The sequence below is a fragment of the Schistocerca americana genome, chromosome X, assembly GCF_021461395.2.
Source record: "Schistocerca americana isolate TAMUIC-IGC-003095 chromosome X, iqSchAmer2.1, whole genome shotgun sequence".
NCBI lineage: Eukaryota > Metazoa > Arthropoda > Insecta > Orthoptera > Acrididae > Schistocerca > Schistocerca americana.
The window spans coordinates 798,996,900-799,011,180 of NC_060130.1; the positions used below are offsets into that span (position 1 = coordinate 798,996,900).

A 14,281-nucleotide genomic window follows, 5' to 3' on the forward strand; every position below is an offset into this window, starting at 1 on the left:
AAAATGTCTTCATAACACTGCAAACTGATTGTTTTTCCACATTCAAGGAACTCAAAGGACAGAGGGCCGTTGCACTCAAAGGAGGCAGTCGTCATGACCTTACCAGAAGTTGTGTGGACAGTTTTGTGTGGCAGGGGAGATGTGGGATGTTTCCACTGTTGGCTTGGCCATTTACCCTTGGGCTGTCAGAATGTTGTCAGATGGAATCATCCTGTTGCACGATAATGCCCATCCCCACAATGCCAATCATGTAACAACTATGCTTCAGCGATTTTGTGGGGAAACATTGCAACATTCTCAACACCATCCGGATCTTTTACTGTGGGATTTTCACATCTTTGGCCACTTGAAGAAAGACAAGCATAGATGTTCGTTTCAGTCGGATGAGGTAGTGCAAGTGTGGATGCGGTTGTGCACTTGTTGGTGACCGACTGTGTTCTACAAAACTGGAATTGGTTGTTTCGTCTCCCAGTGGGATGAATGTATTAAAACTTGTAGTAATATCTTTCGAATGGAGCCATTGCATGGTCCCACTATGGTGGGTATTCAGTTTTCATTTGACTGCCCCGTACACTCTGTCATGGTAAACTTTAATTTTTCTGTGCATTTGCTATATATGTTATGCATGAATATGAGAATATTTCTATTAAAGAACTTTTAAATTAATTTATGGGCAGTTAATAACTAGTTTTAAAATGCTTCTTCAGGTGTATTTGATATGAAGTAATATACAGAAATTAATCTGGACTCTCATTTTCCAATGGTAGTTTGCACACTTCGAATTTCACACTGACGATTTCAGAATAAGCGTACAGTAAAGTAGTCAGCAAAGCAAGCTGAATGGCCAACAGGAATTTAACATAGCTGATGGTGATCAGACTTGACAGAATTTTTCATGTCACCAGGAACACACTACTGTTGCATGAGAGTAATCAGTAACTGTAGCCAAGATAAATGAGTAGGCTTTTCAGTGTCCACCACCTCACAAATTAAATGGTACAAATGTAAAATTGTATGTTCAGGTTAATATGGACAGCTATAGTTACAAATGCATTCAATACTGTAGTGGGGAAATAAGCACAACATTATCTCGGAAGATCTGAACAAACACATATATACAAAGAGTCACTGGAGAAAATTATTCAAAGATATCACTTCACCAATTTCAGCCTAAGATTTATGTAACAGCTATTCATATTTCAGGACAGTATTGAAATCATGTAATCATTAATAAAAAGTCATTGAACTAGAAACTTTGTTGATTAAAGACTGTGGAAGCAGTCTGTAAGCAAAAAATACAGGCATCTCAAATATCAAAGACAGAAAGATGAGCCGTGCAGTGACCTCATGGTTTGAAGTGTCATGTCACAGACTGCGCAGCCCCTCCTGCCAGAGGGTCAAGTCCTCCCTTGGTACACAGCTTTTCCTCCTTTCACATCTGCGACATTCGCCATGACTGTCTCAATGCAGGATAGCGCCATGCTTGTAAAGCTGTATTACAAGAATAATGACTGTGCACACATCGCTCTGAAGAAGTTCCAGACACTGAAAGGTTTGAAAAAAAGGCTTTGGTTCAATGACTGCCATGGATCTGGAGAAAATGATTTGGACATTCAAAAAGACTGGTTCTTTTGGTGTGCAACCTGGTAGAGGGAGGAAACTAATTCAAAATGGTTCAAATGGTTCTGAGCACTATGGGACTTAACAGCTATGGTCATCAGTCCCCTAGAACTTAGAACTACTTAAACCTAACTAACCTAAGGACATCACACAACACCCAGTCATTACGAGGCAGAGAAAATCCCTGACCCCGCCGGGAATCGAACCCGGGAACCCGGGCGTGGGAAGCGAGAACGCTACCGCACGACCACGAGCTGCGGACAGGAAATTAATCGATTTGATGTCAGTGGAAGCAGTGGCCACAGCAATGCACGAGGAGACGAGTGGTGGTGTGCAGACATGTAGTGCACAGAGAATTGCTTGAAAATTGGACATACCCATGAGTATCCTATGAAACATCCTTCTTTGCTATCCATTCAGAATTACCCATGTGCACGAGTTGCTTCCTGTTGACCTGCCAGCAAGAGAGACCTTTGCTTTAGAATGTCTTGCTCACATGGAAGTGGACAATGATTGGCCATGGAAGACTTTGTGGACAGACGAAGCACACTTCCATCTGACAGGATATGTCAATACACAGAATTGTCGAATATGGGCAATGGAAAGTCCACACGCAAATCGACCAGTACCACTTCATCCTGAAAAGGTCACTGAATGGTGTGGGTTAACGGCATAATTTATCATAGGGCCATATTTTTTTTGAAGAGATAAGTGCTTCCATTCCTGTTACCTGTACTGTCACCAGTACACTACAAGTGTCTTTTGTGCAACAATGTCATTCTAGCTCTCCAACAGATTGGATGTATCATTTTTATGCAAGATGGTGCACCTCCACACATTGCAAATCCAGTTAAGCAGCTGCTGAAGCACCATTTCGAAAATGCTAGAATTATCACCCACCATTTCCTCTACCGCCTGACCATCCTGATCACCTGATCTTAATCTGTGCGACTTTTGGCTGTGGGGATACCCAAAAGATGTTAACTTCAGTGTTCCATTTGCAAACTTAGCTGCATTGAAGGCACACATTGTGCAACACACTCTGAACGTGATCCTGGAAACACTTTGATCAGTGCTGTTTCTCGATTTCTCCATTTCAACTTGTTGCAGAAAACGCTGCCACCTATTACGGATTGTCTGTAATTATTATGGATTTATCACCTTTATTGCTGAGTTATGGAGAGGTACTAAAAAATTATGGAAATGAACATTATCGATTTCATGTCTAAAAAAAAAAAAAAAATGGAAAATATACTGTTTGCTTTCCACCAATCTTTTGCAGCTCAAATGGTTTATAGATTGTAATGACTCAGAGCACGTAGTGAACCTGTCTACAAAAGATTGTGACGTACATGTCTAGTGCGATAGCCATCTACCGGGGGAACTAAGAAAATTGGTTGACACGTCATTTGCATGCATACTAAGTGGCGATAATGCTCGCATGCGTCCAGAACATAGTTTCGTGGTATTTACATAGGAGAACAAAAATTACGTAATAAATAACAATAAAAAACAATTACTGAGCGCTCTGAAATTTTTAATTCAAATGAGTCACTCCACAAAAAATCAGAAAGTCCCCTTCAAGTTTTGTGCATTATATTTCCAGTTATCAGGGTATTTTGGGCTAGTTCATATGCAAGGGAACATGCCAGGACTATACTGTGTGCACTGTGTATAGACTGCTAATATCTTCAGTAATCATTACATTGTGTTCAGTGGTACTATTCGTCCATTTATAATTCGGAAAACACTGTGTTAGCTGCTAAGGAAAGTTTTAGTTGTTTGTTAAAAATGCAAGAAATTGGACTGCTTTGTTTCTTCAGCAACTGTTAATACAAAGAAAAGCCTGAAAAAAAGTGATAATCTGAAACTAAACAGTGTGAAAGATATCCCAAGTTAAAGTGAGAAAAAGACTATACCTTATTTAGAAAGTAATATTGTGGAACACCAAAGTGTTAGTACAGTGGATGGCAGTGTAACGAAAAAATGTAAAACTGGACAGACATTTGGCCACGTTTTGTAAAATCAAATAAATCTGGCCAATGTGTTTTGTACAATGGGTTCACGAGAGATTTCTTTAAAGCATGGGGATGAAGATATTGTCATTGGTGTAGACACTCACTATAAGCTACATTCGTCATACCAAGCTTGAAAAATCTGTAGTTACAAAATTTTATCAAGATGTCAAGATACTGAATCTAAGAATGGAAAATCTTTATTGTCAGTTTTAAAGCTGAATAAGCTATTTCCTGATATTTTGATTGATTGCGAGGAAAAAAAATTTGGAGTTTTCACGATATCAGTTTGACGACTTTGGAATGGTGGAAGAAAAGAGAGCTTATACTGCTTGGTACAAAATATCTGCTATGCGTGATGCATTAATCAATTAATTTTAGTCAGCAATGTAAATACAAGCCAGACGTGAAGAAGCCTGTGTCACCATGGTCCAGGGAGAAGAAGACTATCACATGAGGTAATTTAATATGATGGTAGGCAAGATGGTAACAGGCAGAACACAATAGTTTCCCAATACTTATGAAGCTGACTATCTACAATGCATTATCAGAGATGTCAAGTTTGGAAAGTTGGAAAGACACTATTAGGAGGAGGATGGGGACTAACACAGTTTTTTTTTTTTTTTTTACTGACAGCAAAAGTCTCAATTTTAAACCTAACTGTAACCCTTGAAAAGTAAATTTGTAGGCCTGAAAGAGACTAAAAAAGTGTGCAAGTTATTTTGAATGCTACTCAATTGCTTTACACTCAACAGAGATGTCGCGACATGAACATCAATATGCCAAATCACAACATAACTATAAGTTTATGCACCCACAGCAGTGATGCTAGAGAGGCACCACTGTAGTAGAGAAGTTTTTGTGTATATTACAGAGTCTGTATGAAACATATGATGAAAGGGTACTGTATTATTTCTGAAACATTACTGGTTCACAAAATGAAGCAACGAAAAACAGTGGGTTGTCAAACTACTAAAATAAATCAAATAGTGAATTCCCATAATTTTAGCAGGGGCTCCTGTAAGATTGTAAGTTTAGCCTAGAAATTGTGATAATCACAGACAAATCATAATACTCTGCATGTCTGCATTAACATGGTGGAGTACACAGTCATTTGTACACCACTTCTCTGGATGTTTTCTCCCTATGTCCTCCCTAACATCTTGGAAGATTGTGAGAGATTTTTTTATTGACCACTGATAAGCAAAGCCAAACTCTTTATGAACAACAGCATCAATATGAAAGTGAAACAAATCAACAAAAGTTTAATGTCATTCTTGACTTGTTAAACTTTATTTAGGATGGAGTGAAGGAAGACTCTTCCATGGGGATGATTGCTGTTTAGTGTCAGGATAATCTGTGTACCCAACATTCTTTCAACACCAATGAAAACCTCTGAATGTTTGGATACCCTTGAACAAGTTGCTCAAGTTCCTTGCAGACTTCCATGCATAGATAGAAGTAAGAACAATCAGAATATGCATAAACAAAAAATATCAAGAAAATAAACACTGTTATGGATCATCTTGAAGCAGTCATGGTATAAATTACGCCACAGTCATCCTTGTGTTCAGTTCTTCTGACACCAGGTTTTTATGTACAGTCACATAGTACTAAGATATTGCAGAAGTCTTAGATAGTCTGTTTATGGTCTTCACAATGAGATCCCTCACTGAACATTTTCTGACAAAATGCCAGCTGGTGACCAACCGGAATGGTGGTCATCAGCATTCAATGTCTGCCAATTTTTGCAAAATTTATACCACCAGTAGGCCTGTGCTTGACCTACAGCTCTGTCTCCAGAAGCTAGTTTCAACATTTGGTGCATTTCTACAGCAGTTTTTCCCACATTCAGAATAAAGCTTTACACAGAAATGCTGCTCTTTTAGATTAACCATTGCAAAACATAAAGTTCCGGAAAATGACAGAGGAAATATGCTCAACCAACAACCAACCAAACCACCAAGAACACAACCATTTCCCACACTGATTCAAGAAGGACGTATGGGGAAATACTTACGGATATTTCAGTGTTCATAACCATCTGAGCTCAAAATTCAAATTTCAGCAACCTTTGGATATCACCTTACACAATGAGCAAAAGGTACAAGAACATCAAAGTTGTAAGACCCAAAGACAACATAAATTTAAACTGCCTGGGATTTACTGATGCCCTTGCTCTCCTAACCAACACCATTTTGGAAACCCGGCAAGTTAAATCAGTACTGGAAATAGCAAAGAAAATCAGTGTCAAAAATGTTCTTTGGAAAAGGAAGTGCGGGACCCTCACTTATAACAGCAAAACAACTACTAAAAAGCTTTGACAAAATTAAATATTTTGGACAAACCATAACATATAACTTCCCATTAAAAAAAGTTATGTGGCATAACAGAATAAATAAATAAATTGTAAAAGCAATTTTATAGTACCAATAATATATACAACAACAAAAACATGTCGTAGCCACAAAATAAACACATTACAAAACATTATACTAATAAAAATAACAAATGCATAGTGAAACCCATTTTCATAGAAAGCAACACTGCAGAAATGGACAAAAGACTCAAGATAGAAGTAAGAACAATCAGAATATGCATAAACAAAAAATAACAAGAAAATAAACACTGGAGACTAACTGCTAATGAAACAATCTACGAAGAAATGGAATTGGGAAGAAACACATTCTATTCTTTGGACATCATCAGCAGTATGACAGACAACAATATTAAACACATTATGGACATCAAGGCAGACATGAAAGAATTACACCCAAATCAAGAAAATCACAGGGGAGGGGAGGGGGGGGGGGGGGGGGGGGAACAAACCATGATCAACAAACATACAACAGGAAGGGTGATTTTGGATGAAGGAAAAGTTGAGATCTGAGACAATGAATAAGTACTGGTCAACAAGAAACTGGAAATCCCTTTTTGTAAAATTGACTAAAATGAACAAAAAAAAATTTAAAAATTGAAATGAACTGAAGATGAACTTGTGGTTAAGAAATCTGTTAACTATTCTTAATCAAACAGTAGCTGCCAGACACTTCAAATAAGAGTCAATATGGCAATTTATGACAATATTTCTGTCATTCTTCAGTCAACAGTTTAGTACCTCCGTTTTTGTATGAAAAACATAATTTTGAAGCCAATGGTGGGGTTATTAACAGCTTTAACATGACAGTAAGTTCACTAAGCGAGACGAACTGGATAAATTATAATATTGACATTTTTGTGGTGGTGGGGCAAAGAAAGAAGATACTAATTCGTACTTTGATCTAACAAGAAATAAATATAGGATCAGTAACTAAAAATAGCTTATTACGAAACTTCAGTTCACAAGAGATATAGTGTGTTTTTGTAATTTTTTGTTGCTGTCAAAATTACATGAGGATTAAGTGAGGTTATCAAGAGCAATACAGACAGAAGGAGAAGACAGAAACTTTTGAAATGTGGTGTTATACTGGAATGCTTGGGTCGATCAAGTAACTGATGAAGAGGTGCTGAACCAAACTGGAGCAGAAAAAACATTAAAGTACAACATGACTAAAAGAAGGAACAGGTTGCTAGGACATTCTCATGCATCATCATCAAGAATTACTTAATATGGTAATGTTGGGAAGTAGGGAAGGAGGGGTGCGGGGTGGAGAGGTTGTAGATGGAGTTAAAGACTTGATTACTGAAAGCAGATTCGATTGCAGTAGTGATGCAGAATGAAGAGAATGGCACAAGATAGACCGATGTGGAGTGCACCACCAAACTAATTTACAGACTATAGACCACAACATAGTTTCTTCCTTTTCTGATCATAATTAAATGTCTTTAAAATACAATGGCATGCACAACTTAAGGACAATTGTAACTTTCACATGATGTGTCCAGTAAGCAACACAGATCGATGAAACTTGAACATACGTAGAAAGAACTTATATAATATAGTACGTAATATAACCAAAAGAAATAAGCAAACGAACAGGAATGTCAGAATGAAATTTTCATTCTACAGCAGAGTGTGCACCGATATGAAACTTCCTGGCAGATTAAATCTGTGTGTCAGACCAAGACTCGAACTCAGGACCTTTGCCTTTCACAGTCATGTGCTCCAGTTTTGCAGGAGAGCTTCTGTGAAGATAGGAGGGTAGCAGACAAGGTACTGGCGGAAGTAAAGTTGTGAGGATGGGTCGTGAGTCATGCTTGGGTAGCTCAATCAGTAGAGCAGTTGCCTGCAAAAGGCAAAGGTCCCAAGTTTGAGTCTCGGTCCGGCACACTGTTTTGATCTGACAGCAAGTTTCAAACAGGAATATCACTTTTATTCGAACACAATAACAGGTTGTATATGCAGACAAGGAAAAAATTCCCAGATTTTTCCTGGATTTACTAGTTAAAAATACACTTTTTCCATGTTAAGTGACAGTATTCTTTCTGTCAGAACTGTAAAACTTATAAATCCTTTGAATTGTTGTGGTTTAATACACCAGTGTAGAATTTCCTGGCACTTTAGAAAACAAAACTCAGGGTGAAAGAACACATTTTGGAAAGATCTTTGATGTACAGTAACATGTACGCTGCATATTTTCGTATTACGAAAGTTTAAATTTGAATTCCACTAAACGCTGCATTTTACTTTCCAAAGCATCAAAATGAGATTGCGATGCGCTTTTGTAAGCCAGTCATAGCTCAAGTCACACGATCTCGCCAGCCGATGACAGTGGATATTTAAAGCATAGGACACGTGATGTAGTCAGTCAATAGCAATATTACTGTTAACTAGCACGAACACATGAATAGGAAAATTTAATGGTTCAAATTAATATACATACTGTTGCTACAAGAAAAGTAAAGCTTTCAAATATAATATTGGTCTCGAAGATTAATAAGCTGCAAGAGAAGCTAAGCTTTCACATATATTGTTGATCTTGTTTGTGCGTGTTACTCTTTTACATCACACAAGTGTGCCAGAAAATTTTTTAATAACGACATAAATGTCATCATCTGGGCTCGAAATTCTTCTAAATGACTCGCCATTAAAGAGTTGATTTTTAAATAAGAGTCAAACTCTCTGTGATTTAAGAAATTTATCGTACATTCTTGCACACAGTTCAACTTGGGTAAAAGGAAATTTACTTTGAAAGTAACACTTCTCAAACCACCATTTGCAATATTTTCCCATGACCTGTTAGAAACAGGTTTCATCCAACAGTTGCCAGGGAGCGCCAGATAACAGGCATCTCTGCGCTTGCGCGGCTACGATGATGCAGGAAGCCTGTATGTTCGTGCTTATAAAACATTAAAAGATCTTACATTATGTCATAAAAGAAACAAGACATCAGAGGATAATCCAAGAGCATCAGAATTTCATGAACCATGCTAAAATGCATAATTCTGTTTAAAGTGCACATTCGTAAGTCCAGATTCCCAATGAAGTAGACCATGACTTGATATTAAGCTTTTAAATGTGGTTTTCGGGATTAAATTTTCTTGGAGTTCCAGTACTGTAATATCTCGTATTTGGTTCTTTATCATGGCATAATGCCATACATGCTAGAAGATGAAAACGTGCACTTGAAATGCATTGAACAGTTGAAACTAGTCAATAGTGTGGAATTAAACACTTCGCTTCAAATAAATTGACTGCCTCAGTGGAAAAGATTAATAAAAGTCAAATTTCTGTAGCAAACCGACCAAAAAAACTTCAGTGTTCTGCAAGGTGATTAATGCTAATAACACATTTTAGTTTGCGTAATTATGTTTAATGCACTTGATAACTCCCGGCCAGAGAAATCCGTTCTGTTTTTATTTGATGTGAGAACAGTAAATACAGAGGAAACAGCAAAATCACTAAATGCAAACATGGGTCACATGGAGACTACCCACCTCCCCACTACAACTCAGATTGCTCTGCGCATCAGTCCCGGATTTACGATATTTCTGAACCATGGCAATACTAGGTAGTTGGGCAAGGTTTTTAATATGCTATGTGGTTGCCTGCTTCGCAATTTGTTTCCATGCTGATCACAATGCTAATAATAAGTTTTTGTGGTAGAGTATTCCATTCCTTCACCAGTATAGTTGATAACTGTGGGATGGTTGTTGGTGCATGTAGACATGCTGCAATACGCCACCCCACTGCATCTCACACATGCTCAATGGTAATTAAGTCTGGAGAACAAGCAGGCCAGTCCATACGAAGAATATCCTTTCATTCAAGGAGCTGTTCCACCTGTGCTGTTTGGTGAAGTCATGCATTATCATTCACAAAAATGGAATCAGGATAAAACACACCCCTGAAAAGACACACGCGAGGAAGGAACGCCGTGTCACAATAAAGTTGATTGGTGAATGTATCACGTTCAAAGATTTGGAGGTCAGTATGCCCATGAAACATCAAGCCTCCCCACTGTGGTATCGATAGCAACAATGCCACGGCTTAAGTGCCAGTTAAGTTGGCACTACGATGGACACTGACGACAGCGCCCTCTAGCAGGCGCTGTTCAGCTCTACGAGCATGACTGTAGACTCACCCCATATGATCAAGAGCAGACGGCCGGGACACTTTGCTTCAGCTTCGCACCTAAGGGCAAAGTTATATATTACTTTTGTTGCTAAAGTAAAGGTGATTTTAATTCACACTGCAGTACTGAGAGATTTCCACCTTTTCCTGCTCCTACCCACCCGCCACGCGGGATACAAAAGTTGGCGACGAAGTTTCCCCTATCATTTCCTTTTTTGCTCAGTACTGCTTACTTTTCATGCTAGCTTCAGTATAAGACTTACATTTGAGAAAACCATGGCTTCGCCACAGGAACAGGCTTTGCTGTCCGATCTTGTACGTTTTCAGGCTCAGCAAATGACGCAGCTGCTTGCTGCCATAAATGGACTGGTCACACTACAAACTGCAGCTACTTCGGCACCTCTGACCCGAATGCTGTCTCCGGGCTATGTCATAACAAAGACAACTACCACAGCGCACCGGAACTGTTAGCTGATTGACACACACTGCCCTTCACTGTTCATTCAACTGCCATGTGTTGTGGGGCTAGTCATACTCGGTGTTACAGTCACGCTGACTTCATGCAATATGATGCCCAACTTTCTGTGCATGACTGGGAGACCTCTGGCAACATGCTCTCAGAGTTTCATTTATTTCCACTGAGTAGTTCAGGTATTACATTACTTTATCTGTCCCATCCTTAAGTTTTGCAGAGCAGAGTGTGTCATCAGGACCCATTTTGATGTACATAACTAGGCCAAACCCTAAAGCTTTTACCTCTAGATCTATAAGTTACAGCACAATTGTTTAGCGTGGAAGTAAAAATATTAGTTTGGTGAATATTAAAATGCAGAATTTGAAATTATAATTGAACTTGCCAACTACTGACAAGAAGTGGTTATTAAATTTTGTAGAACTAAGGTGAATCACTAATAGTTTCATTCTTCTATGTAATATGTTGTGAAGTAATCTTCCACAGTGATAATTTTTCACAACCTACCACATAGTTTTAATTTTATTCTTAAAATTCTGTAATTTGCAGAACTGACTACGATGAAATTCTTGAACTTGGCTGCGACTGTCCATTGTATTGTGATACATATTAGTTTCATGCTACACATTTTTATAATGCCAATAGTTATCCACACTGACAGTGGAAAATGAGAACTGTCAAAAAATTTGGATGTGGTTTGTAGAAATGTATAATGTTAATCGTTCAAGTTGTCTGTATTGTAACTACTTGGCAACAAGATAGGCTTTCAGTGCCTGCATTTCTAGTGGGATCATTTCACTAAATCCTTTCTTTACTAAATTGGGACATGATCAACCTGATCATTTCAGTGTTAGTATTTCTGCATCGTGTTCTCAGAGGCCATTGCTAATTTTCCTCATACTCTACCCCTCCAGCTAGAGAACAATAAGTGAAGGTATTATCTATAAGCCTGCTACAGTTTCCCTGTGCTCTACGAAAAATACATTGTCTGCTTCAGGCTGTCTGGCCTAAGAAAATGCGTAAACATTTTTTTCACCTCAGAATCAGTTACCTGGAGTGCAAAGAATTCTCAGAATAAAAATATGGTTGGTTGTGAAGAAAGTGTCAGTGTTGAAGGTTGGTTCACAATGCAGTACCTAGAAAAATGAAACTGTTCAGGTCATACAACTTAAATAGATCCATTAAGACAAAATTAACTTATGTCCCAGCTTAGCACTGTACCAAGTCTGGAGACGAATGTCATGAAATTTGAACTGGTGGATCTGTAGAGAGCTATAATACCACACTGTTAACCACTACACCAGGCACTGATCACCTCCAAGCCTCTCTGCGCTCCATAACAAATTTCTAATGCTGTCATCTCCTTGCACACAACTATTTTATCTCCAAACAGCGTTGTAGGTTATCCATCATGTCAATTACAAGTAATTTTAACAGCAGCCTTGAGGTACACTGGATGCTACCTTCACTTTTGATGATATTTTGGAAATACCACTAAGTGGTTTGGGAGTTATAATGGTGGAGGAGAGTATTTTGAGCAAAGGTGAGCACAAATTTCAGGAAATGCTACAATCTGCAGTGGTTTCTGAAAACTTTCTTAATGACCCTTGTACAAAGATATGTAAAAGTGATGACACAAGCCATACAAAACCATGGAGAATACAAGAATGAGTACGGGGAAACGGAACAAGACATAGAAATGTCAGCAATGAGGCTCTGAGTTTGAAAGGATAATGTGGTCAAATATACTAAACCAAATATGAAACAAAAATTAAACTCATCAGCAGTTATTTTCACACAACAAAATGATATACAAAATATACGAGGAATAATGTTTCAACATTTTCTCTCATTTTATTGTTAATTATATCAATAAACAAATGTGTGTGCACTTTTAAGAGTTTAGACAGTAAAATATTATATACAATCTGCTAGCAACAGGAAGTAACAATAAATAAAGAAATGCGTAGTATACTTACAATTACCAAACCACCAGCCATGCAGTGCACAATACGCTCTGCCTGCATCTTCTGGTGTCTGACACTTCACATACACACATCCTTCACGAGAAGCTTTGTCAACAAAGAGATGAAGGATGGCCACTCCCTCACACTTTTCTAGTATGGCGTCTCGAATAAATGTTGGCCAGTCTTCACCATGCTCACTGTAATAACAAAGTTTTTAACCTAACATAATGTAAACAACGGACAAGTGTAAATGTGAATTTATTTGTGTTTAACTGCTGCTATGAGGGGGATTAAAAATACATGAGCCAGAGGCCTGTAAATTTGTACCTTTATTTCAAAGGTACTGACTAGCACTGCTGGGGCACTTGTCCCACTGTCACACAAGGTGGCGAACGGTTGTCTCATAAAACTCCTCCAGCTGCACTTTGAACCAGTTCCAAATGTACTGCTTGATGTCCTCATCCAAGGTGAATCATGTGCCTCTTAGCACCTTCTTTGGTTCACAAAAAATGGCACAATCACAGGGAGACAGGTCTGGAAAGTATGGAGGGTGACTGAGAACCTCCAATTTGAATGTTTGCAAGAGCTTCTTGACTCCGTTTGTTGTATGGAGTCTTGTAACAGTGTGAAGAAGAATGACCCTGCGAGTGAGCTACCCTATCCATTTCGATTTTATCGCTTTGTGAAGCCTGGTCATGGTTTGTGAGTATTAAAGTACATTCACTGTTGTCCCATGATGCAAGAAGTAAATAAAGAGACCCTTATCTAGTGTGCATAACCTTTTCTTACATACTCGGATGGCCTTGGATTTTTCTGTTGGCGATGACCCTGTATGCTTCCACTGGAGACTGTAGTTTTGACTCAGTTCATATTGATGACACAATGTTTCTTCTCCAGTGACCACATGTGACATGAACTTATTCACTTCCTCAGCACACCACTGCAGAGGCTCAACAGAGAATCCAATTCGATATGCCTGCCTTGCTGAGTGAAGACTGCAAGGCACCCACTGGGTGCACACTTTGTTACATTTCAATCTGTTCTTAACGATGGCGTGAATACTTACAACATTCACTCTGACTTCTGTGGCAATGGCCACTACTGTCACTTGCCTGTCTGGACAATGGTATCGGTTAGGTGGCGCGACATTTCAGACCATGCATCACTGGCAAATGAAATCTGTCCTATCCTGAATTGCTTTGCCATGTCTTGACCTTTGCAACAGACATGCAGTGCTCTCTGTATATTTGTGCAATTCTTCAAAAAATTTCCATTTCTTCCATTGTCAGGGAGAGTACTATGCCCCCCTTTCCGCAGTTTTCATTTTACAGCATCCAGTTCATTTCTTTTTTAATGTACATTACAGAACAGGTGATCTCTCATAGTGCCTGGTAAATAAATTTTGTTATTTCTATTTAATGGTCTTTGTAACTTTACAATATTTTAATGTGCTGTGACTTTATTAACATTTTAATGACACCAAATTAACAGAGAGATAATTTCAAACTTCGCACCCCCTCCCACTGCCTTTGTGCATATGCATCTGTGCCTCTTCCTGTCTTGACAGAACTAATGGATTGTACAGAGGATTATATTGGATATATTAGATACTCACATATATAGGGCTGGTGTAAGTTAATATTCTGTTTATGCACTCTAAAGAAATTAATACATTCTACTATAGTTACATAAT

General features: G+C 38.4%; 1 protein-coding gene across 4 annotated transcripts in view; it reads right to left on the reverse strand.

Moving 5' to 3' along the window:
- Positions 1 to 14,281, reverse strand: part of LOC124555648 (inner nuclear membrane protein Man1) — a 337,416-nt gene that overhangs the window by 36,308 nt on the left and 286,827 nt on the right. For all 4 annotated transcript variants that reach the window (XR_006968574.1, XR_006968575.1, XM_047129632.1 and 1 more), the window contains exon 10: positions 12,601 to 12,785. Coding sequence is in view for 2 of the 4 variants with exons in the window: in XM_047129632.1 (XP_046985588.1) it covers positions 12,601 to 12,785 (185 nt within the window). In the remaining 2 variants the exon portion in view is untranslated. The remainder of the gene's footprint in view (positions 1 to 12,600; positions 12,786 to 14,281) is intronic.